Below are 24,604 nucleotides of genomic sequence, written 5' to 3'. Positions count from 1 at the left end.
ATTTTGTGCTTGTATGTGGATGACATACTGATCTTTGGCACTAGCCTTAATGTGATTAAGGAAGTCAAAGAGTTTTTATCTCAAAATTTTGAGATGAAGGATCTGGGAGAAGCTGATGTTATCCTTAATATAAAATGGTAAAAGAGATCAATGGTGGGGTGATTCTTACACAGTCTCACTATGTGGAAAAGGTGTTAAGTCGCTTTGGTTATAGCGACTATAAACCTGTCTCAACACCATATGATGCCAGTTTAATTCTTAGAAAGAACAAAAGGATAATGCGAGATCAGTTGAGATATTCTCAGATCATTGGTTCATTAATGTATTTAGCGAGCGCTACAAGACCTGACATCTCGTTAGCTGTAAGCAAACTGAGCCGGTTTGTTTCAAACCCGGGAGATGATCATTGGAAGGCTCTTGAAAGAGTAATGCGCTATCTGAAGGGGACAATGAACTATGGAATTCACTACACCGGGTACCCAAGGGTACCAGAAGGGTATAGTGATTCAAATTGGATTTCTGATGCTGATGAGATAAAGGCCACAAGTGGATATGTGTTTACACTTGGTGGTGGAGCTGTTTCCTGGAAGTCTTGCAAGCAGACCATCTTAACGAGGTCAACTATGGAAGCAGAACTCACAGCATTAGATACCGCCACTGTTGAGGCTGAGTGGCTTCGTGAGCTCCTTATGGACTTGCCGATAATTGAAAAACCGTTACCGGCAATCCTAATGAACTGTGACAATCAAACGGTAATTGTCAAGGTGAATAGTTCAAAGGATAACATGAAGTCATCTAGACATATGAAAAGGCGGTTGAAATCTGTCAGAAAATTGAGAAACTCCGGAGTTATAGCCCTGGACTATGTTCAGACGGCTAAAAATCTGGCAGATCAGTTTACAAAGGGTCTTTCACGAAATGTGATAGACAATGCATCTATGGAATTGGGCTTGAGACCCATGTGAGTCATTCTATAGTGGAAATCTGTCCTATGTGATCAGAGATCCCGTGAATTAGGATGGTGAAACAAACTAAAGTCTGACTGTGAGAAGAGAACCTTTGTGAAAAGGGCTCATTCCGTGTATAAGGTGCATTTCTCTTCTAATCTGTATGGCAGGTTGGTCTATACCTTAATGTGTGCCAGGTGGTTTCTTTTAAACAAATGAGTTGTTTTCTTGAAACAAAGATATTGTCCTACAGAACATCTGAAAGGAACACACCTATTTGAGTTTGACCACTGGTCATGGTCTATGAGAATTGGGTATTCTCTAGAAACTCATGAAGGGCATGGAGTATGACTTATAAGCTCCAAACCGCGGGGATGCTTTTGCAGCTTAGTACCAGTGTAGGGCTCTGGTCAAACTTGTTTGCACAAAACTGGCAATTCAAGGCATAGTCCATTGCACAGTTGTGAATAAGTGTAGCCTTTGTCCTAGATGGAAGTTCAACTTAACAGTCTCTGTCGAATACTGGTATATCAATGAGGAAATGAGGGTATTTCTAGTGTGGCTTGAATTTCTTGGTGGGGATTGTTGGAGTAATGGGCTTGGCCCATTACTTCTAAAGCATTAAAAGAATTTAAAGCCCACTATTAATGCTAGGGAATCAATGCTTAATTCCGTACCGGGAATTGAGGAGGATCTCAACCGACTTAAAAGGTGGACTTCGTGTACACCACTTGTGAAGCCGGTAAGAGGAGGACGGTGAACCACACGCGCGCGCGCTCGCTTGCCTCGCCGAGCCGGGCCGGGCCGGGCCGGGCCGTGGCCGTGGCCGAGGCCGAGGCCGAGGCGAGGCGAGGCGCGGCGCGGCTGGCCGGCCGGACGGGCGGTGCGGTGCGCGTGCGCATGCGCATGCGCGTGCGCGGCCGGACGTGACGTGATGTGCAGGTGCCGGTGCGGTGCGGTGCGGTGCGACGTGATGTGCTGAGATGAGAAGGATGTTTTGCAGTAAAGAGTATTAAAACAGAGGGTTAATGTCGTCACTAATGACCGGACATTGAAGGCTCTTTACGACGTCCAGGTTCGTTAAACCTGAGGCACATTAACTGTCTCTCATCAAAGTCATTCATGATGTCCAGGTTCGTTGAACCTGAGGTATATCGTGCCTATATAAACCAGCACCCTCTCCTCTCATCCTCACTCATCTCAAGCACTCATCTAGGTACTCCTCTTCAGGAGACCTCTCCCTTCTCCCTCAGCTGCTTTCTGTCTTCCCCACCGCTAGCACTGCGCGCACAGGTCTAGCGAGAGCAGGGCCTCCGGAACCTCTGCTCGCTGAAGGTCCTGCACGGGACGCGGGCAATTAGGTTTTTGGGAAGCGTCTTGACGCGACTGCTCGCTCCCTGAACGACTCCTTCGTCTACTTCCCGGCGTAACCGCTCGTGCGAACGACTACTTCGTCTACTTCCCGGCGTAACCGTTCGTGGGACTGCACTGCGAACATCTTGCTGCATCGACATAGTTCGGCTACTTCGAGCAAGACCAGTCGAATAGCATGTCTATTCCAGCTGGTAACGGCGCAACCGGTGCCTCCGGCACTGGTCCCGCCTTGGGGTACTTACTAAACCTACTCTGGTTTAATTCTTTGTTCATGCTTATTAGTGAGAATAACATGAACACATGCACATATCTTGTACACACATTATCACTCATCTATATCATGAAATTGATATTAATATTTGGAATTAAAATATACCGAAAATTGCCTAAATATCTAACAGTTTCACCATCCTTGGCATCTTCCGAGCAGCAGCGCTGGAGCACACCACGTCCAAGAAGTGTCGCGCCGGCTGCAGGCTGCAGCGGAGTGTCGAAACCAGCAGCGACGATGACGCCGGCGGTCGTTGGCTCTGAACACGACCTTTTGTTGAAACCATTACTCGACGATCGCGGCGGCCGAGCCAGTCCACTACGCCCCATGGAGTCGACGGGAGAGCTAAACACAGCACCTCGTCCCTTACACGTACGTCATGAGTTGCAAGGAATCACCAACAAGCTAAGTATACGTGCATGGGCCATGCATGCACAAAGGCAAGCAACACGCACCCTTGTGCTAGTGACTAGCTTGGGGCTTTCCAAAACAATGACATTACCATACCAGCTATCAAGACCAGCCTACGTCCGACGGAGCCACCCGCCAGTGCGCCGTCGCGGTCTCGGCTATCTCGCCTGCCCGTAGCGGCGGCGTCAAAACCGGCATCGACGGCTTCGTCGGCGGCCGAGCTAGTCTATACCGCGCCTCATGGAGTCGACGGGAGAACCGAACACAGCACCGACAGCCGGAGTGATGGACTGCCAAACTCTAGCCATCCATGAGCTGCAAGGAGCAGAAAACAAAAACAAATATACGTGCATGCATGGTCCATGCACAAAGACAAGCAACATGCACCCATGGGCATGCTCAGAATATTGAGATTACCATATCAGCTATTAAAGCCGGCGCCTATGCGCCTCCGCGGCCTCGATCATCTCACCATACATGATCGCTTGCCTGCTCACCTTGGAACTGAAACAAGCGGTCTCGGACATCTTGCCATGCCATGCAAGATTGTTTGCCTGCGTCTTCGGATCGTCCTGTGCGCAAAGCCACGAGTTTATAAATTCAGAACTTGTGCATATGCCATGATGTTGTGATACGTCGTCCCCGGCGTCAAGCTCCTCTTCTCCATTCTCCATGCATATGCTATCCACCAAGGACGTTTTCCATGCCGCCCGTGGCCGGACGACAAGGCGGGCGCAGCTTCAGCAAGCTGCGCTATTAATGGCACCACGAACCGACGAGGCCGTGGATCACGCCAACGCCTATTCCTAGCTATATACCAGCATTTATCATCCACCCGCATATTATGCATGGAAGAAGTGAAGTGAAGACCAAGACGACGACCACACGCTGCTTAATCGGAGGTGTCTCGCGGATATGATTCGCGGGAGTAATAATTAACTGGGAGCTTTCTGAAGCCCCAGGAACCATGATACCGCATCGCTTGAGTCAAAAGGCCCTTGTGGCTGTGGCGCACATTATAAGAAGAGCACTTGTAATTTTGTTGATCAAAGAATTAATGAAATACTTGTTCTCTATCTTTGTCTCTTATTTATTTGTGTACTTTGGTACACTGGCACGCCCGCAATATTTTACTCCACGCGTATCCCACGCACTTTAGCATTCCTATTTATTTTTCCGTGTCAAACACATAGAGATGCAATAATCATCTGTTGCGCGTTAAATTTTTTTTGCACGGAATAATGAAGATGAAAGTGTAAGAGGTTACGCAAAGGGGGTGTTTGGTTTAAGAAATGTGGTGATCTATCTTCATCTCATTCACCACTTTCTTGTCCATTGCCATCTCATCCCTCACAAAGCAAATTTTTAGGATTGACTTATGATAGACCACCTCAACTAGTGATTTGAGACATACCGATAGAGGCATATTCGCTGTCAATTCTTGCTACTGTGGTCAGAAAGCTCTATACTTGATGGCCTTTTTCCAAATTCAGTCTGAAAGCTAAGTCTCCTATATCAACTGAAATGGTTAATCGATTTGGTGCCAAAGGATGGTACCCACATCCTATCATAACTTGATATTGAAATGGCGGCAAGGCTCCAAAATAAGTCAATGTTGTGATAAGGTAAGTTAGCGATGCAACATGTTTCTTTATGACTTTGGTGGTGGCTTAGTTCTGTCAGGTTTGAGCTTTGCTTGCAAGGATTTCTCGTCTCAACGACAGGTAGTGCTGGACTGCTGGTTGATGTGTGACTACTAGCTATATCATGTGCTGTGGACCAATTATCTTAAACTTCATAACAGGATTTCTAATGAGATAATTTTTTCAATTTTAGTTTCTTATTTTTTTTTGAAAAAAATAGTAAGCGCTTGTTGGAGTGATATCTATCCTGCATGTGACATTCAAATCTAGAATGAATTTGAGCCTGCTAGTTGCCCATATGAGTGGTATGTCATATTTAGATTGTCCCATCTTGCTAGTTGAGAGTGAGATTCATTAATATATAATCCCAAATCCCAAATCCCAAATGCATTCTAACCCCTAGGTTAACCTTTTTATGCGAAGCGGGGATGAAAGCGTAAGCGGGGTTAATACGAGTGCGTGTTTTATTTCAGCGTGTAAGTAGAACTTAGCCATATTTGAAACTCACGGGGTGGTGTATGTGTGTGTGTGTGTGTGTGTGTTAGGGATGCGGACATATGGCGCATGGCATGTGTGTGGCTTTATATGGTCACGCGGTATGGCATATGTGCCAGTACTATACGCATGGATGTGTGCTAAAAGGGAAATCCATTTATGTGAATGCTAAAAAAAACCTATTTACGTGAAGCGAAGATGAAAACGTACGCAGAATTGGTGCGAGTGTCTTTTACTTTGTTTTTATTGTCTTCGAAAGTAGTGCCCTCTTCCTCATCGTGTAGAAAAGGAAGAAATAAATAAATCAAATTACGAGAAGCTTAACAAAGCGCGGCTCTAGGAGTTAAATTTCCATTCATTCATATTTCAAGAAAAAGTATCTCATATTTTCATTTATATACCCACAAGAAAAAAATATTATAATTCACATTTCGAAAGGATATGGATACATCATCTATAGGATAACTTCCATCCTGAGTGTTCTTTCTAAGTTCCGTATGATATCCACGGTCTCTCTTCATCTGTAGCTCAATAATATAGAAATTAATAGTCTCTCTCGAGTTAGCTATAGGTTGTGTCGAGTTCACAATTTCTACGGAAGATGATAAGATTATGGCTTGAGCGGTTATGTATTCACACAACCTTTGACGCAAATTGATACGTCTCTAACTCTCGAAATTGGGATGTTACAATGTGGATGTAACCACTGACCAATACAGAAGTATGGATGCTTAGCTTAGGGGACTAAAAACTCAAGGAAGGAACCGGCAGGTCGCCCTTGACGGATCAGATCAGACTCTCCGGTACTCGAACTACATACTGAGAGACCATTATAAATATATATCCCATTACAAATTATGATTTAGAACTAGGCAAGGACTGAGTGGGTTCTGATCAAGTAAAGGCGACATTCTAGACATCACAAATAGCTTGGTTCTTACGTGTCTGCTTGTTTTCATGATTATGATTATAGACATCACAAATATTTCTAACTTTGATCTGATCAAGTTTATAGATAAAAGTACAAACATCTACACCATCAATATTATTACAACAATTAGTATATTTTTCCTAGCCAACACTCCTGTAATGTAGTGGTAAGCTTCCTAGTCGAGGAAGACACCAACGAGGATTCAAATCTTGGTAGCAGAAAAAAAAATCCCCTCGCAGGATTATTCTGGGATTTTTCTTGTTTATTCCTACCAGGGGGTGGTTGCAATGGTGGCTAATCCAGTGGAACATGGTTGGCCCAGGTTATGGTGCGTAAGAAACCACTAGGAGGTTGGGGTCTATACCACTTTTGCTCTTAAAAAAAGGTTACAGTGCGACCCTATAGGGTGAAACTAGGATTTTAGGATTTTCTTGACCAGTTTGGCAAGAGTTTTCTTAGTGCAATGTTGTGGGGGCGATCTTCCCCGCCGGTCGAGTTTTTGTTGTTGTATTTTTTCTATACACTCAGTCAAATTAGAGAGGTTTGGTTTAGAATAAAATAATGTTTTTTGAAGGGTAACAAAATTATGTTGATAAGTAATTTGGAACAGATCGGAGTGTACAACAATGTTGGATAAATTCTCGATAGACAACACGTCCAAGTAGTCTGGCTGAAGTTTCATAAAAAAAAAAGTAGTCTGGCTGCCTAAGCCGTCCTCTCGTTCACTTGCATTGGCAAGCCACCTTTCATCCGTAGCGTCACGGCAAGCACAAGGCCAGGCTGCCCCTCGCCGCCGGGGAACGGCAGGGTGAACCTCTCGAACACGCAGGCGACAATGGACTTCATCTGCACGTAGGCCATCTCCCTGCCGAGGCACGTCCTCGGCCCAGCGTGGAAGACGGGGTACTTGAACGGGCTCTCAGGCCGGAACGCGCCGCCGCCGTCGAGCCACCGCTCCGGCCGGAACTCCTCGCAGTCCCCGCCCCACACCTCCGCCACCCGCGCCATGGCGTACGCGGAGTAGCTCACCTGCCACCCTCTCCCCGCGAACGTGCCGTCGGGCAGGAACTCGTCGCGCCCGCAGCGGCGCGTGTTGACGGCCACCGGCGGGTCCAGCCGCATGGACTCCGAGATGGCCGCGTGGAGGTAGTGCATGCCGCGCAGCTCGTCGAGGGAGAACGGCGGCGCCGCGCCGGCGGCGCCCGGCGACGATGCGCGCACCGCGCGGATCTCGCGCACGATCCTGTCCTCCACGTCGGGCCGGCAGGAGACCGCCCAGAAGAACCAAGTCAGCGCCGACGACGTCGTGTCGCGGCCGGCGAGGAGGAAGTTGGTGACCACGTCCCGGAGGCCCTCGTCGCCGTGCTCGCCGCGAGCGGCGAAGCGCGACAGGAGGTCGTCCCCGCGCGCGCGCCCGGCCTCCGCCCTCTCCCTGCGCTCGCGGACGATCCTGCCGGCGTAGGCGCGGATCTTGCCTGCGGCCGCGCGCATCCGCCTCTCGGGCTCCGTGTTGAGCAGCCTCCTGACCCGCCAGAGCGACCTGGGTCGCGACATCAGCCGGGACACGACGGCGCTCTGCGCGTCGTCGAAGGCGCGCATGAACTCCGCGGCGGAGCCGCTCCGGTCGCCCTCTCCGCTCCCGGCGAGGCACGCCGGGTCCTCGTCGAAGGCGACGCTGCAGATGTTGTCGAACGCGAAGCGCTGGAGCACGTCCTGCAAGTCCAGCGTGCGCCCGTCGGGCGCCGCCCGGGCCAGCAGCGGCAGCAGCCGCTCGGCGACCTCGAACCGGACGGTGTCGGCGACGAAGGCCCTGAGCGAGCTTGTGCTGAACTCGTGGCTGGCGGCCTTGCGCTGCCACAGCCAGCGGTCGCCGTCGGAGTTGAAGATGCCGCCGCCGAGCAGGTCCTCGACCATGGCCACCGTGAGCTCGCCCTTGGGGTAGTTGCCGAAGTTGGTCTTGAGAATGTGCTCGACGTTGGCCGGGTTGGCCGTGATGACGCCGCCGCCGAAGCCGACGGCCTTGAAGGATATGGTATGCGTGGGGCTGCGCTGCAGGACGCCGGTCGACCACTCGAGGAAGCGGTGCCGGTTCTTGATCAGGTGCGGGAGCGTGCCGAGGAGCGGATAGACCCTGAGGCCATGAGCACGAGGCTGCTTCCTGGGGTCGCGGCGGCGCCGGTAGCGGAGCAGCTGGAGAAGGAGAGCGAGGAGCAGGACGACGACGAGAGGAGGTGAGGTCAGGGAGAGCTCCATGGAGATTTGATTTTTGGCGCGAGTAGGCTGGGTCACTATGACCGGAACCAGAGGCTAGTATTTGTAGCGGGAGAGCTGAGCTGGAGTTGCTAGGCTCCAACATGTCACATTTCTCACACGGCGCAGGACCGTACACCAAAAATGCCAGGTGAAACATGAAGTCTTTTTTTTTGTTACTGCTCAAAGGTCGACCGAGCATGAGAGACCTATCTTACCGCAAAAAAAAAAGGTGTATGAGAGACCTACCCAGAAGAAAGAAATGGACTCCCATCGTTAGTATATTAGGCAACTCCGGATATGATTAGTTTAGAATTGATTGTAATCTCAGGATAACCTTCCTTATCTCTAGGAGAGGCTACTTGCCCTCCAAGTCATGTACTCTATATATAGGGGGCGTCTATTTATCGCTTTCTGCGATTGGAACTCATCCAATCGCAGAAGCGACTTGCGCCCCCGCCGCCGCCGCCGCCCCCGGCTCCGGCGGCCTCCGCCGCCGCCCTCCATCGCCGCCACGCTAACCGAGCCCGCCGCCGCGCCGTCTAGCTACCGCCGCGTCATCTTCTCTTCGCCCCCGCCGCCGGCACCGCCCACCGGAGGTCCGGCCCCGCCCGGCCGGCGGCGCTCCCGCGCCACCGCGCCCTCCGCCGGCCGAACCACCTCCGCCGCCGGGCCGCCGCCACCCCCGGCCCTTTCCTCTAGGTCCGGTGATCACGGAGCTCCCCCAAACCCCGGCAACCCCGAACCCTAAAGATCCGCCGCCTCCACCGCCACCCCGGCCGGCGGCGACCTCGCCGCCGGCCGCTCCGCCCACCCACCACCCCTCCCGGCCACCCCTCTCCCTCCCCTAGCTCGCCGCCGCTGCTCTGCCTCCCCCTTTCCCCCCGTGTCGTGAGGTTGAAGATGAACAGCGCCTCTGCGACGCGTCGCCTCCCAGCCGCTCGCGCGATAAATAGCCTCCCCGCTATATATACCGTCCAAGGGCATCAATGCAATACATCGACCACATTATACACATCATACCTTCCTACATGGCATCCGACGCCTAGGTTTTAGATCCTGACCTAGCCGCCGCCGCTTCTTCTGCCGTCGCGCCGCCCCGGGGAGATCGATCTCCGTCGGGGGCAGCGCCCTCCTAGGATGCGCCGCGGATCCCTCTGATCCACGCCGCCGTCGTCGTCAAGCACAGCAGAAGGATCTACCTTTTCCTTGGCCACCCTAGGGCGGCGCCGCTCGACGTCCCCGTCGGGTACCACATCGCCATGGGAGTGCCACTGGGCCTGCACACCTCCGCGTCGTCGTCCCCCTCAGCTCCGCATCCGGATCTGCCCGCCCCTCCCGCGCATCAGGCCAGGCGCCCCGCCTCCTACCAGTGCCGCCGCACCGCTCCCCCAGAGCGTGCGTGCCCTGTGCGGCTGCGGAGGACCACCGCGGGGACGCCAGGCCACTGCGCCATCGGGGCCAGCGGGCTGCCGCCGCCCTCCCTCACCGGCTCCATCCTCCGCGCTGTCGGGCGCCGTCCCCTTCGCCCTTTGCGTCACTTCCGCCGCTACCATACGCGCGAGGATGCAGCTGCGGGGGCGGCTCATGGGGCCGCTACCCACCACGCAGCTGGAGGAGGACGCCGCTCGGGCTGCACGCCGCCCGCTCGAGTTCGCTCACGGGCAGGTCTCACCACTCTGCTTTGCCTCTCCACCGTTTGACCGACGGGTGGATGAGGATAAGGTTGGGGGGTAACGCTCCGTGCACCCGAGTTTGTACCCGTTAGTTCGTCTTGATGCTGTTGCTGTTTTTCTTTTCCGATCTAAGATCGGTTTGCGTCGCCCTGCCGTTCGCCGCCTGTCTTCGTCGACATCCCCGAAGGACGAGGTTGTTGCTGCGCCCTTCCAGGCTGCAGCAACGACGTTCGTGATCAAGCCACCCTACCGGTCTTCGTCAAGTAGGCGCTCGATCCGCCTCCGCGCCTTCTGTCGTTCTCGCACGGACATCGCCGCCGATGTTCCTGAAGAAAGACGTCGTCGCCACCCCTGATCTGAGCGCGACACTTGCTGCAACCTGCGCCGTCGCCACCCCTGTTCTGAGCGCGACACTTGCTGCAACCTGCGCCGTCGCCACCCCTGTTCTGAGCGTGACCTAAGTCGCAAACCGCGCCGTGTACCATCATCATCCGCCGCACCGTCATGCTGCTGTCTTCGGCAAGAAGCTGCTGAGTTTGTGTACTCGAGCACCTCGACGATGCTTCGACCCGCGCCCTCTCCACGGCTTCGACCACATCCACCTCGACTTCGGCTACTACGGCACTAAAGGGCTATCATCTGCATGAGTCTCCAGTCAAAGCTTTCGCACCGGCGTTCCGACTGCAGGGGGGATACATCTCCATTGTTCTCGAGTCTGCACCGTTCGTGTTGCTACCGCTACGACTGCGGGGGGATGTTAGCGTATATTAGCCAACTCCAGATATGGTTAGTTTAGGATTGATTGTAATCCCGGGATAACCTTCCTTATCTCTAGGAGAGGCTACTTGCCCTCCAAACCATGTACTCTATATATACCGCTCAAGGGGCTCAATGCAATACATCGACCACATTATACGCATCCTACCTTCCTACAATAACTGATAATTAACAGCTCGACACGTCTTGCAAATTTTCAAGCTCATCAACGCAAAGCTGCAAGTCCTGTTTTTTCATGGAAATCATTATCCTCATGTCCTGGAGTATACGGTCAATCAGAAATGATTGGACCTTCAATGACATTGACCCCATGGAATTGTAGAAGGAAATCTATGTCTGAATTCTCCCTACTACTTCACAGGGCTAAACCAAGCCTGATTCCTTGCTATGACAGCATGGTTACAGGCGCTGTCATCTCTTCTTTGTTTGTTTTGTTGTACTTGAACCTTTTGTCTTAATTTCAATAAATTCACAGTAGGGGCTTTCCCCTCCTGATCTTTCCAAAAAAAAAATCCAAGGCCATTCATGCGCAAAGGCATTTCCTTTTTGAAAATAAAATGCATGCAAAGTATATTTTCCCATACAATAGATGAAATCTAACTGTCACGAGAACCAGCCTCGTTAGAAACAGATCAACCAAAAAAAAACTAGAAATGAGTGTGTACACTGAGGTTGTGCCTCTTGTAAAACAAGCGAGCCAGTATTGCTACTTACCAATGGCAATGGTGGTGATATCTAGGACCTAGAGTGGGTTAAGTGCTTTCATAACCAATTAGGGCCAATTGGAGTGAAATGGGATACATGGATGCATCTGAGTAAAGATGAATTCAGCAAGAGATGATTCGATTTTGTACAACTCAGCAATGCTCCAGACAACTGTTATTTTTGTCAAGAGATACATGCTTCAGAACACATTTACAACGTCAGCGCCCGTTGTTTCAGTTCCAAGGTGCACCGTACTTCATATTCTTAAGTTCCTCCAGCTGCAAGATGATACAGAGATTAACAAATCAATGCCAGTTTCATTTATGGCAAAATCATTTGTAAATTTTGTTTCAGCTTCAAAACAAAATTGTGAAATCATAAAAGAAAGATACTCCATATGAATGTCATCGTGGGCTCAGAAGTCAGAACACAGAAGCTTCTTTTTTCTGAAAGCACGGAACTTTGCAAGTTCAATATGCTAGTTGCCATATGAGGAAATGGCACAAGTAACTGCAACTCACAAATCCATAGGATAAACTGGGTTCAGGAATACCATTTAACTTAATTACCAACTCCTTGTCGTGTGTCACCTATCTGCCAGTCTAAAAAAAAATGATGCAAAAAAAAAGACACAAGAATGAGGAGAGAAACATGAGCATACAGGACAAGACATTTTCGCCGAAATCTGTAGCGATGAAAAGGAATGTTTTCATGCATATTGGTATTTCAACATCCAAACATTATGCAGACTGGTGGAATTCAGAACATAGCAGTACTTGTGTTCAAGAGTGAAGACAAAAGCTTGTCAATGAGTACATTGTTGGAATGCAAGAGTTTCAACATCAAATAAGTGGAATCATTTCAAACAAGCATTAATCTTAATAAACTAACAAGTAGCACTTCTGAATCATACATGACATTTATGTGGAGCTCTATATTTGCATGAAAAATATGTACAGGAATGTTGTGACACCAAATGCTGCTGAACATTGGAAAATTGGTATGCCTTGTAAACAGATAGAGTAGTATGCATTTCCAACATAGTAACATGGTATACCTGTCTGCATGTATCCTTGTGGGTATCTAAAAGCTCATTATACTTCAATTGCAGATCCAACTTCTCTGCCTTGAGCTTCTCATAGTCAGAAATTGATGGGCCACCCAGCTTCTGCTGAACAAATCTATGACACACAAGCATGTTAGAAAATCCAAGGAAAATGTTAAGGATCATCGAACAAAGATTGCCGTCTCATGAATAAATTAAGCAAAGGCCATACTGGAGTCACAAGTAAATTATACATGATATCAGTTGACTTACTCAACCGCAGACGAAGGTTTATCATTCTCCTCATACAACGCAACAAGAACTGCAAGGCAACAAGAAGATATAACTAGCAAGTCATGTAACTGGTGATTTACAGGTGCACAAAACGGATGGGGATGCAAACCTTTTGTGAGGGTATCGAGCACACCACTGGACTCAAGATACTTTCTGAACGCTTCTTTCTTGGCTTCCCTATCCTATAACGGAAGGCCATAACCGTCATGTTGGGAGGGAAATGTAGAACAAACATTAAGCAGAGTCGTGGGTCAGGTTCTCCTTTATCTACATCTTACATACAAAAAAATAAATGGAAGCTATCTGTCCTTTCAATGATTAGTCCCCTTTGCAGTGGAAATGAAAGCTTTGTTTACCCTGGGTCTAAAATTCAGGGTGAAACTACTGCAGTCTAGAGGAGATCAAACTGCAAGCAGAACAATTGATGACAGTAGCCAATCCATCCTCCCTCCCACACTGCGTACACTACACAGCTCAGATAAATTCAAGCTACCACTCCCTTCAAAGGCTACTGCTCCGCAGTGGGAACAAAAAGCTCACCACAGAATCAGATTTTTCTTGTATCATCCAATGGAATGGTTGCGCATAAGCAACACGCGAAAACCCTGAATCTGGCATGATTTTCTCACCGGCTAAGAGCATAAGCTGCCCTGCGGCTCCAAGAACAGCAGCAAGCAAATGCAGGGAGGGAGCAGAGTGGGGAAGACAAGAAGAGAGGGGCCGTACCATGCTAGCGCAGATCCCGTTGAGGCTCGGGCGGGAACTTGCAGGCTGCCTCCTGCCTCGACGTTGCCGGAGCGAGGAAGGAAGGCAGGGGAGATGGCAAGCTTGGCGACGAAGTGTCGGCCGGATCTGACCCCTGCTGTACTGCCGCGAAGACGAGCCGTAGTGGACTAGTGGTGGCCGGTGGGGAGACAGGTCTTTACGTAAAGCGGTTGTACCGTGGACCGGCTCGTGTCCTGATCTGATCTGGTTCCTACTCCCTCTGTCCTAAAATAAGTGCCCATCTCGTATTTCGAGAAGTCAATAAATTTTAAATTTAATTGTACATATAAAAAATAATATTACCATTTGTGTCTATAAACAAGTTTGTCATGAAAATATATGATGTGATTAATCTAATGATGTTTGTTTAGTATCATAATTGTTAATATTTTTTAATATATATTTGGTCAAATTTTAAAGTGTTTGACTTCTCAAAGTGCGAGATATGCACTTATTTTGGGATGGAGTATAAGATTTGATTGATGCTTTCTTTTATTTTATAATCTGCGGATGCAATGTTTAGTTTCTAAAGATTTTTCTACATAATCCATCACATCGAATTTTCGAACATATACATAAAACATTAAATATAGTTGAAAAAAATAATTAATTACATAATTTAACAGTAAATGACGAGGCGAATTTTTTAAGTCTAATTAGTTCATTATTGGATATTAATTATCAAATAATAACAAAAATACTACAGTACCAGAACTTAAAAATTTTCTAAACTAAACAATATCCTAGGCAATTTGTTTCCAACAGTCAATTTTAGATTTATCTGACATCAGTTTTGTATTGCTTCTGTTTCGAAACCAACCTGCGAAAGCGAAACACGTGCGCTTCAATCAAACAACAGAAGGAAGCGTAACTCAATGAAACTTATTTGGATTTGAATTAAATCTGATTTATCAAACAAACTTCGGCGTCTCCAACAGTCCCTCTATTCCTTTTCCCCCATGGCTGTAAAAAGGAACAATACCCCACAAGAACTGGTGACGCTACAAAAATTCACAAAGTAACGAAAAATAATAATAAAAAAGCGTCCGTGCCTTAAAGAGAGATATTTGCAGACATTTTGGGAAAGAGCGATCGCAGAGGTCAAATAGCCGCGCTGAGCATACACAATGTCTTCTCTCTTTTTTTTTCCATAAAACTCTGCTGTGTGTATTATTTGCACAGTTGCGACAGAGGAAAAAGATGTTTTCAGGATGCTTAGGAATACTAGGTAGGGAGGCGCGTTGCCGCGCCTGTAGATGGAGCTCACTGCTGCTGAAGTGTTTTAACGCTTGAGCAGTATACTGTTATCTTCGTGGGCCCTAACACGTGATTCATTGGTCTGTACGGTACAATATTGCTGGTTGTCTTGTTTGATTGAAGATGTGTTCGATCGTATGGCGGCGTTTAGTTTCCCAAAATTTCTTGGCAATTTTATAATAATAATTAGTAGTATTAAAAATAAATTAATTATAAAACTAATTACATGAATAGATGGAAAATCGCGAGGTGAATTTATTAAGCCTAATTAATGTATCATTAGATATTGTTTACTGTAGCACGACATTATCTAATCATTACGTAATTAGGTTCATTAGATTCATCTCGCGATTTGATTTTACCGTGGGGTTATGAAATGAGTTTTGTCAGTTATTCACATTTAATACTCCTAATTAGTGATCAGACGTTTGATGTTACTTCAGCGTAAGAAAATTTTTAGGAACTAAACAGGGTCTTAGTGAGGCAGATGAGTCGGTGATTTTAAGGTGCTGACATTGGTTTTTTATATTTACTAGTTTGTGCTGGTGCTGCTTTGGAAAATCTGAGTACTGCAATTAAGGATGGTAATGAACTATGACTCTAACGCTCTCTTCATAATTCTAATTAGCCCTCAGTATTCAAGCAGGCAGCAAGATGAGCGGCAAGGAAGAGACGGAGGCATCCCGTGGAGGACGAAGAGCGGAGGACAATAAGGTATAGGAGACGCAGTCGGCAGTCGCCGCGTCGCCGAGGGTGCCGAGACGGACCTGAGTTAGGGGGAAGAGGAAGGGCGACGGAGCCAGCGGAAGGCGGTGGAGACGGAGCAGCGGCCGGAGGAGTCGGTGGCGGGACAGGAACAGCGAACAGTGACGAAGTTTATGGTCTGACACCGCAGCAGCAGGCGAACCACAAATATTCGGCAGCCACCACCGATGCGCAGGACGAATGGGCCACGGCATCGGCAAAGGAAGGCCCAAAATGAATGCAGCCATATTCCCGTGGCAGGCAGATGGCGTTTGGATTGGAACACAGTGTGTCAGGTTATTTTTTTGGGAATCTGCCGGGCGTCAGGCGCTGGTTGGAGTAGAAGGCAGAGGAGCTCCCGTTGCTTCGATTTCTTCGGGCATAAGATGTAGCATATATACATTTGCAGTCTTGCAGTCGACCGCACTTCCCTGGGGTCAAAAAACAAACGAACTAGGCCATGAGATACGATGCTGGTTCGGGTTGGGAATCAGAGTGGGGTAAAAAAAATTCGACACACCTCGACTACTCGGGTAGACCTCTAACGCGGGAAACCAGCTCTTTCACTTCAGTCTCGAGTCGTCCTGGGCGGCAGAAGAAATCGACGAACACCTGCCTTTTCTGCTGCGCGTTGCGTGAAGGCTGTTTCAAGATCTGCAGAGCATTTGTAAACAAAGCGAACTGTTAACGCAGCTCAGGAAGAAGCAAGGCGTGTTCTGAACCCGCAGCATGCAGAATACTGCAGTGACATAGAGTGTAGTACCTCGGCCTTTTGGTCTCGAGCCAGTGTCACGTCAGTAACAGATGCAGAGACCTGTTGGCTGACCATTTCCAATTCTTCAAGCCATTGAGCCAGTGGCTGCAGGAGAACATTGCAAATGACTTCGTGACAGGTCACAAAATAGAGGATGGAGGGAAAGGTAACAGTCATGGATGAGAGCCATGTACCCATGGTGTCAGTTTGGGTTGCTCATCTGAAAGGGGGACGCCGAGAATTTGCTCCAGAGTTTGGACCATCCTGCATCTGCCAAAGAGGTGGAAAGGATGTAATGATTAGACCACGAGTCTAACATACTATCCTATCCTGTCAGTAGGTGCTTGTTACTGTCATGTTCAGCCTAACACATTCATCATCATGACAATGCACAGCACGGGAGAGTCAAATATCCAATGCACAGATGAAAACTAGAATATCTGATAAGTGGAAGAAGTCACGGATGAAAAACAAAATATCTGATAAGTGGAAGAAGCGGCAGGGCAAAATGTCAAGGACAACTCACAGTTCATCAGTGCATCTCCCTCGCTCACGTGGAAGAACATTTTCAGCCTCATGCTGAAGGTACTGAAGCTCATCTTGCAGCTCCGATATCTGCTCGACCAAACCATACGAAGAAACGTATGCTGGTGTCATTGCTTGAGAACCTACAGAAAATGGAAGGGATGACTCAACTGTTCCCAATTGCAGTAGAGAATAATGTTACAAACTGCAAGTGGATCCTGCTTACTGGAGGGACTGCTAAGAATATCCCTCACAGCATGAAGAAAAGAATCGCGGTCATCAACAGATCCTTCTTCAAACATTTCAGATGCAGCTTGATCAATTGAATGGTATCGATCCTAAACATTCATGCAGTGTATTTTTTAAGCAATACCACCAGGAGGACATCGATAATAAGCTAAACAATATTCCAAACTTATAATGGATAAAATCAGCAACCAATACCAGCCGGACATCAACAGCTGATAAGTAGCTATGCAGTTCCAATTCTATTGCTTTCAGCAATAAATAAGCACTCGATATTTTTGCCCGTTTTTCAAGCTGGCAACTTATCTTCAGAAACCGATGAGCAGCAAGCTGATTGACCAGATAATTGATGAACTGCAAGAAATGAAGGTCCACATGAGCACTTATTTGCCAAAAGGATGGGTTGCTCCAAAAAAAACTCGTCATAAATCGTAAGGTACCTTCTTCTGATGGCTTATGTAGCATTCCTGGCGCAAAAGCTTCACATTGTGACCTCCTAAAAGGTCATAGCCTCATCGTTAGAAACATGCAATACTATTGGCTCGATAATGCAAAAAAAAGGCGAAAATATCTATTGAGTCATGAGAAAATCACACCTTCCAAAATATTTGCACCTGCAAGTTGAGCAAGGTCTGCACACAGGCCTGTAACAGTCTGAAGAAAGGGCAATACATACAGAAAATTAGTAGTGTAAGGAAAAATGAATGATTAATACAGAACATTAACTTTGTGCACCTCCAGAAAAACTTGGAATTCTCCCAGATAAGGTATAAGGTAGATACATGGATGACAAAGGCACCAGAAATTGGCTCAAGTATGAGCAATAGACCATTGAGCAACCATATCCCAAAAGAATGTATTAGAATCAAGTATGAAGTATAAAATGTTAAAAACATGAAAATCATGTAAACAAGTATGTGGTCGTTAGTTTCATTTAACATGAAAACATTTAGATGCATTGTTTTCTAATCCAACTCAGCTGAACCAGGCATGAGCCCATGATATTCCAGTCATATGGCTGTGAGATCATTGTCATCTTTTGGGGAAAGCATATGACGCTTGACAATCACAAAACATTAAACCAAGGTTCCAAGCAATGGAAACTTAAAATTCCGAATCGTCCATAGAATCCAGAGAGAAACCCTTATTAGGGTGCTCATGTTCAATTAATGAACAAAATTCATGTAATGCAATGACCTCAGATAAGCATTTCTGCACATCAAGGGAAAGATCTTTAAGTTCTTCAGCAAGTTCAGCGCTTTTCCACCTGAAGATGAGATGAGTGAAACCACAAATCAGACATATTAATCAACAATATTACAATGGTGCTAAGACATGCCAAGAAAGCAGATATATGAATACTTAATAGCAGTCTACCAATACAAACACTCAAGGATCCTCATTAGATTAGGTGATTGGCTAATTGCCAGTGGATTTTGTTAAATTTCCACTTGTTTGTGTTAAAATTCAAAGCAAGTAATGATCATGAATAATGAGTTGCATGCACCAACCAATTCAACCCAAAAGTTTAAGCTAATGGGAAGAGGTGGGCAATTCACTTATACTTCAACACTCCCCCTCACGTGCAAGCTCCCTCAGGCCTCAAACGTGGAAATTAGGAGTCGGCTGCAATTATTTTGTTTAATCGTGCCCGCTAGGATTCAAACTCGAGACCTCCGGCTTTGATACCATATTGAGTTGTATGCACCAACCAATTCAACCCAAAAGCTTAAGCTGATGGGAAGAGGTGGGCAATTCACTTATACTTCAACAATGAAGGCAACAAGGAATCAAGCAGTTAAAGGCAAGCCAATAAGGATAATACCATGCTACTCCAATTTTGTCCCTCTTCCAGAAGCAACTAGTCATACTCACCTTAGAGAATGGCTATCCTGATGGATACATGACTGTTGAGATGCCAATTGAGTTCTTAGTGTTGACACTATAGCCTCCTCTTTTGCATATTCTACCTGTGCTTCTATGTACTGCATCATACTTTTAGCAAACCTGTCAATAAATGAGCAGCATCAGAATAGAATCCCTTTCGGGAGAAGAAAGAGTACATTTTCACTTCAACGGTAACAATAAAGTATGCATATAAGAGTTAATAGATGTACATCTTAAGAGATCAACAAAGAAAAATACAGATCTGAGGTAATGTCGTGAAGAATGTTAAGTATTACTGTCAAGGCAGATTTTAACTTGCCCTGACAAGTTTTATGTTGAAGTGACAAAACTTGCTGCAACAGGGTTAACTGAGATCGAAGATTACATAGTGGAGGCAGGAAATAGGTGAGTATTCCACGAGCAGGCCAGCTAATCTCTTAAAGATTCCACACTACACAGAGATGTTTGAGGTTGATGTCAAATTGGAGAAGAACAAACTAATAAGCTTAGTTCCAGAGAGAGAAATTATTCCAAAACTCATTCCATGTTGAAGATGAAGCAAATTAAACTTCAATTCTTTTCACATTAAGATCATCTGGCGAAACTAAGATTCATCAAATTTATACTTGGGTGGAAGCACGATAAGTCTCGGCAGCCATACTATGTAATTTTTATGATGGCTAAAAAATTAAGATAATTCCAAAACACTATGCAACCTTTATTATGGCTAAAAAATTAAGATAATTCAAAAACATTGACGGTGCAATAATACGCAGTAGTAGTGCAAAAATAAGCAGATCACTGACATTGGCAGACCAATAAATACTTACATGGAGTTAATTCGGTTCAGCTGGACAACAAAGTGGTGAGAGTTCACAAAATCTCCTGTGCAAAAGGGAGAACAAATTGGTTATTGGTTTCATTCAACTTTGGCATCTAACAACATACGAATAGGAATGAATGGTATGACTTCATGTTGAAGGCTAAATCCAAATCTGTGTATTAATTGAGACCGAGTATATGACAACCAAGGAAATCATATACAGAGTGCAGTGTGCCAAAAACAATCACAAATAGAGATGAAAATAATAGAGGATTTTCCCAAAATTTAAAAGGTAATGATGAGATGAAACAAATAGAAAAACATCAATAATTTTCAGCTGCTCTGCCTCGCGTAAAAAAGTAAGACTATGAGACTATAGATACAGTATATGAAGCAACTAAGCAAGTCTTACCACTTGATTTGTCATCTTTGACAACAAGCTGGAGTGGTCCCTACCATACCCAAAGAAAAACTTGATCAGCAAGCAGGTGGTAAAACGATGACTCTAACTTAGCAGTAAATTTAACCTCAATAACTTAGTTTATTTTACATATAAGACCATTTATTCATTCATGGGTAATAATATATTAGAGTTTTCAATTAAACTTATTTGTTATTCAAATAAATTATGAAAGTGAAGAAACTTTTGCAGGATGTCAATGTACTATTTGATAAACATATGAATGCATATAACAAACAATTAATTGAAATAAAAAGAACTTGGGATTCATTTTAACAATCAACAATTGGCCAAAGTAAATAATTTCCAGCTTCATAGGTAACAGATAGCTTAAAACACACATCAGAACATGTAGATCTTAGTTACCTAGTAAAACAATGACATCCTTGCACACAAATTTCACTCTACCAGAACTTAGGACTCTATCCTATTATGAACCTTGTATGCAGTTGACAAAAGGTAATCTCCGGATGCTCGTTTATTCTGTGCTTGGGACTTGTTTTCACTGCTTTATTAACATTCATTAATGAGTGAGCCCAAGTCACAGAAGTGTTGAAGTACCCAAAATTTAAGGCGCAGTGACCCTAAGGTCAGAGAGAAAAAAAAACAAAATGTGCTTCATGCATCATGTATACCTTAAATTCAATATCAATTGTATGTGTATGGCCAAATAGGATTTTTTATACTCGTACATTCATGTGTCTAAACATAAATGTCGCTAATATAGGAGTAAAAAGATCATGAAAACAAAAATACCTTCTCAAACTTTGTAGAGAACCATCTGTTTAGTTCCTTTGTACAAACCAGGTTACTCCTCACATATGACAGGAAGTCACAGTATGACAGGTAGACTCCAATATCTGCAAGGAACAAAATGCGACGCAATCAAAAGATTGACAAGAAATTTAAACAGTTAGCACTTATATTATGCTAGACTTATGACCACATTTGCATGCACATATAAATCAAAATTGAAGTATCAATTGATAAATGCATGTCGATGTAAGCAATGCAATCGATGAATGAATTGCATTTCTACATGCTAAAGGAAATAAGAATACCAGCTTCTGAATGGTAATAAGATAACTCCTGGGTGGTTGCAGCCAGTTTCCCAAGAACTGCATTCATCTAAAAGAAGGTTCCAAAAAAAGTCAGAACAGATAGATATGTATAATCTTATTAAGGGCTAGGATGAATTCCTGGAAAAAATAGCCGAACAGCTTAGAAATGAGCATAAACTTGAGTTCAAGTAGCTACAAATTGACATAAAACATCATCAAAAGAAAAGGCGCTAAAATGGGTGCATAACCTGTGGACCAAGCAGTCCAGCAAAACCCTGTTATTTTTTCTCGAACATCCAGCGCTTACCAGCATAACCTTTTCCTTTAGTGAAAGCAGTATTCAGCCCTCAGAGCATTACAAATCCTAGTTAATACCTAATCCCAGTTACATGGATAACCACAAAAGATTGACATGCTTCCATTATTAAGAAGAATGAAGGATAGGTCCACAAAGAGGAGCTAAAAAGATGGCTCCCAAACAGAACACAAAGTCACAAACACACACAAAAACCGAAAAAGACAAAGGAAAAGGAAACAGATAAAATGCATCTTAGGAGCAATGCTCGTTTCTTACATCAGCAGGAGCATCGGTTACTCCTCAAGTTAGATATATCAAATGGCTTTCATTCATAACAGAGAAGGCGCTAGGTGACAGGTTCTAAAGCCAGATAAGAGTACATAGTATAATATGAAACAGACTCCAGTAAATATATAATGGAATTAGAATAAAGCACAGGCAGTGTAGTAGTATATGTGGTGTACTGGTTTTGTAGCTTAGTTTGACAAAGGCAAGATACATTACCTCTAAATTTCTCTTAGCAAATTTCTCATCTAAGCCAGTAAGTTGTCCATTAGCTCTAGTTTTAGCGGATGAGCGGGACTTCTTTCCCCGGGTAATGGTTGTAGCTTGTGCTGTAAGTAAATCAAGCTTCCATTCCAGAGAAGCAAGCTGCTTTTCCAAATCAGAAACTTCTGCTCTAAGAGCAAGCTTTGAGTCGCTAGAAGAATAAAGAGAAAATCCTCGGTAAATGGAGAGTTCAAAACAAACAGTTAACAAGACAATTATATGCTCTAAATGGAGTGAACCTAGACAGATTAGGCTACATGATTCACTAAACTGTCTGATATCGTAGCCAAGTCAGACTAACAATGTTAGTGAAATTCTCAAATGTCACCTATTCGGATATTCCTTGTGGATCATTTGCAAAAATGAAATGAACTATATGGAATAACTACAAATGGCATACTCAAGCCGACTAACCTCTAGAAATGAAATGACCAACCAAATAAAACAAGTTCTTATGATAAATGGTTCTATCTGTTATTTTTGCAAGGGTTCGGTTAGGGAAGTGCAGCTGTGAAAAGTAGTGCACAGAAATACAGGATGCTAGTTCATCAGTTCTAGTATCGAATGAGATAGCCTACCGGATGTCTTCAAGACTTTCTTCTGACAAAAAAGTGTAATCCTGGTTCTCCCCATTATCTGAGAATGCCGAAATACTATCAAAAGCAAAATCCAAGTCATCCCCCTGAAAATGGCAGACAAATTAGGAGCACATACCTCTCACTAGACAGAGGCATAGAGCTAACAATCTGATGTAACAGAAAACAATGCACAGACTTTTGTTTCTAAGATGGTTAATTAAACTCATTGCATGCTCAGTACAAATAATTTGCAATGCAAATATCTTACGGAATAAACAGACAAATGAAGCTAAAATCTTCATACCTCCAATAACTTCCCTTCCATTTCAAGCTGCTCATACCTGTGGCCCATGCAACGGTTGTGAGTATAAGCCTGAGAGCCATTACAAACTAAACAATGGGAAACTCAAGGGCAAAAGGATAAACAGATATGGACAAAAATAATGGAGTTTTTTATTCATAATTTGATACACAACATTGCTCACTATCAGTTAGATCATCGCACTTTAGCAGTTACATCTCCCTATGAACGAATTACAGCACCCTTCTATACAAATCAGTAATCATCCCCAGCTTAAACCATACACAGTTCTCAAAGCATGCATATGCAAGTGTGTGAGTTTCCTCATGCAAACCCTTCTGCTCCTCAAGTTTCACAGCCAACCCCCTACAACCATTTTGACCGAGCGAAAGATTTCTCAAGCCAATTTCGATCGAAATTCAAAACCCAACCCAAAGGCCAACCAACCACGCCCATATTATACCCTCCCGATCGCACATCCGAAATTCCAAACCCTTCCGCCTCGGTCGATTCGGTCCCCATGAAACTCTAATCTCGCAGCCCGAACCCTCGCACATGGCTCATTCAACCGCTGATCACAGGATTAACAAGAGCGCGAGCGTTTCGGCGGGAATCGGGGGGTCCGTACAGGTCCAGGTCAGTGGCGGAGATGACGTTGCCCGGGCGGAGGCGGGCGGAGATCCACGCGAGCATCCGGCGCGAGTCGTCCCCCTGGAGGAACGCCCACTCGAGGCTGTCCGGGTCGAGCGGGCCGTCGCCGTCGAACCCCGCGGCGGCCAGGGCGTCGCAGAGCTGCTTGGCGCTCATCGCCGGCGGAGCAGGGGGGGCCGAGTGGTGATGCGTGAGGAAATGGAGGGGTGGGGATGCAAGTTTGCCAGGGCCCAGAGTTGGCCGGCGGCGGGGTCCGGGGGAAGGAAAGGAATGAAGTGATGGAATATGGTGGGACCATGGGTGGGAGTTGACTATTGACGAGATCCGGTTCCACGGTACTGTGCATCCCCGTGCCTCTGACGCGCGGGCCCCACACTGGTATGTCCGTTGATGGCTACAACCTGCTACAATGTGTCACAGTTTCTTGTTCGAATGACCATATGGAGTAATTAGTAATTTTTTTTGAAACTGGAGCAATTAGTAAGTGTAGGTATACAGTAGTGTTAGTCTAAACATTAAACGCTGAATAGTCGGTCATCTACCATTTAAGTATTCGAGCCGCTATTTAAACGAATTAAACAGTCATTAAACGGGTAAACAGCTGATTAAACAGACGCGGCTAGCTACTGTGTAGTGTTCATGCAGCGTGTACACGGGCTTAACGGCCATGCCGGCGAACTACACATTAATAGGGCAGTGGATTTGTATATTTGTGTGTACTGTGTCTGTAGATGTTAGGTGTTAGTATTTGTGATTATGCACTCCTACAAATTATTATGTATGCCATCATACTATTACTACTATATATGATGCCTTAATAGTGAGAGTGTGTGTATTGCTCATGTCATATACTTCATCCAGATTCAAGTCCTCGACATGATAATAA

At 45.7% G+C, this 24,604-nt stretch overlaps 3 protein-coding genes across 3 annotated transcripts; all 3 read right to left on the bottom strand.

Moving 5' to 3' along the window:
• Positions 1 to 6,777: 6,777 nt before the first annotated feature.
• On the bottom strand, positions 6,778 to 8,325 carry LOC120658694 (cytochrome P450 94B3-like). The gene has a single exon (XM_039936933.1). It carries the CDS (start codon positions 8,323 to 8,325, stop codon positions 6,778 to 6,780), a length of 1,548 nt encoding a protein of 515 aa, XP_039792867.1.
• Positions 8,326 to 11,361: 3,036 nt separating this feature from the next.
• LOC120659558 (c-Myc-binding protein homolog) lies at positions 11,362 to 15,733 on the bottom strand. The gene is made up of 6 exons (XM_039937737.1): positions 15,609 to 15,733; positions 13,546 to 13,795; positions 12,929 to 13,001; positions 12,799 to 12,847; positions 12,538 to 12,661; positions 11,362 to 11,758 (listed from the first exon to the last, which is right to left on the bottom strand). Exons 2-6 carry the CDS (start codon positions 13,546 to 13,548, stop codon positions 11,714 to 11,716), a joined length of 294 nt encoding a protein of 97 aa, XP_039793671.1. The 5' UTR covers positions 13,549 to 13,795; positions 15,609 to 15,733; the 3' UTR covers positions 11,362 to 11,713.
• Positions 14,448 to 23,969, bottom strand: LOC120659557 (AUGMIN subunit 3-like). The gene is made up of 19 exons (XM_039937736.1): positions 23,696 to 23,969; positions 23,071 to 23,107; positions 22,767 to 22,870; positions 22,144 to 22,339; positions 21,342 to 21,408; positions 21,037 to 21,140; positions 20,233 to 20,272; positions 19,828 to 19,882; positions 18,986 to 19,117; positions 18,308 to 18,377; positions 17,707 to 17,764; positions 17,551 to 17,606; positions 17,309 to 17,464; positions 17,091 to 17,202; positions 16,866 to 17,007; positions 16,534 to 16,609; positions 16,349 to 16,444; positions 16,106 to 16,239; positions 14,448 to 16,016 (listed from the first exon to the last, which is right to left on the bottom strand). The coding sequence occupies exons 1-18, from the start codon at positions 23,872 to 23,874 to the stop codon at positions 16,111 to 16,113; spliced, it is 1,809 nt and encodes a 602-aa protein (XP_039793670.1). The 5' UTR covers positions 23,875 to 23,969; the 3' UTR covers positions 14,448 to 16,016; positions 16,106 to 16,110.
• Positions 23,970 to 24,604: the final 635 nt, after the last annotated feature.

This window comes from Panicum virgatum, chromosome 2N (assembly GCF_016808335.1).
Source record: "Panicum virgatum strain AP13 chromosome 2N, P.virgatum_v5, whole genome shotgun sequence".
NCBI lineage: Eukaryota > Viridiplantae > Streptophyta > Magnoliopsida > Poales > Poaceae > Panicum > Panicum virgatum.
This window is presented reverse-complemented; position numbering and strand designations above follow the sequence as displayed.

Bases quoted from the DNA above. Each gene is read 5' to 3' on its own strand.
- LOC120659557 (XM_039937736.1), bottom strand. From the start codon at position 23,874: ATGAGCGCCAAGCAGCTCTGCGACGCCCTGGCCGCCGCGGGGTTCGAC. The intron at 19,118-19,827 runs GTAAGTATTTAT...ATTTATTGACAG, and splicing joins CTGAACCGAATTAACTCCAT to GTTTGCTAAAAGTATGATGC. The intron at 16,445-16,533 runs GTACATGGCTCT...GTTCTCCTGCAG, and splicing joins AACCCAAACTGACACCATGG to CCACTGGCTCAATGGCTTGA.
- LOC120659558 (XM_039937737.1), bottom strand. The intron at 12,662-12,798 runs GTAAGTCAACTG...TGTGTGTCATAG, and splicing joins AAACCTTCGTCTGCGGTTGA to ATTTGTTCAGCAGAAGCTGG. The intron at 11,759-12,537 runs GTATACCATGTT...ATCATCTTGCAG, and splicing joins ACAAGGATACATGCAGACAG to CTGGAGGAACTTAAGAATAT.
- LOC120658694 (XM_039936933.1), bottom strand. From the start codon at position 8,325: ATGGAGCTCTCCCTGACCTCACCTCCTCTCGTCGTCGTCCTGCTCCTC.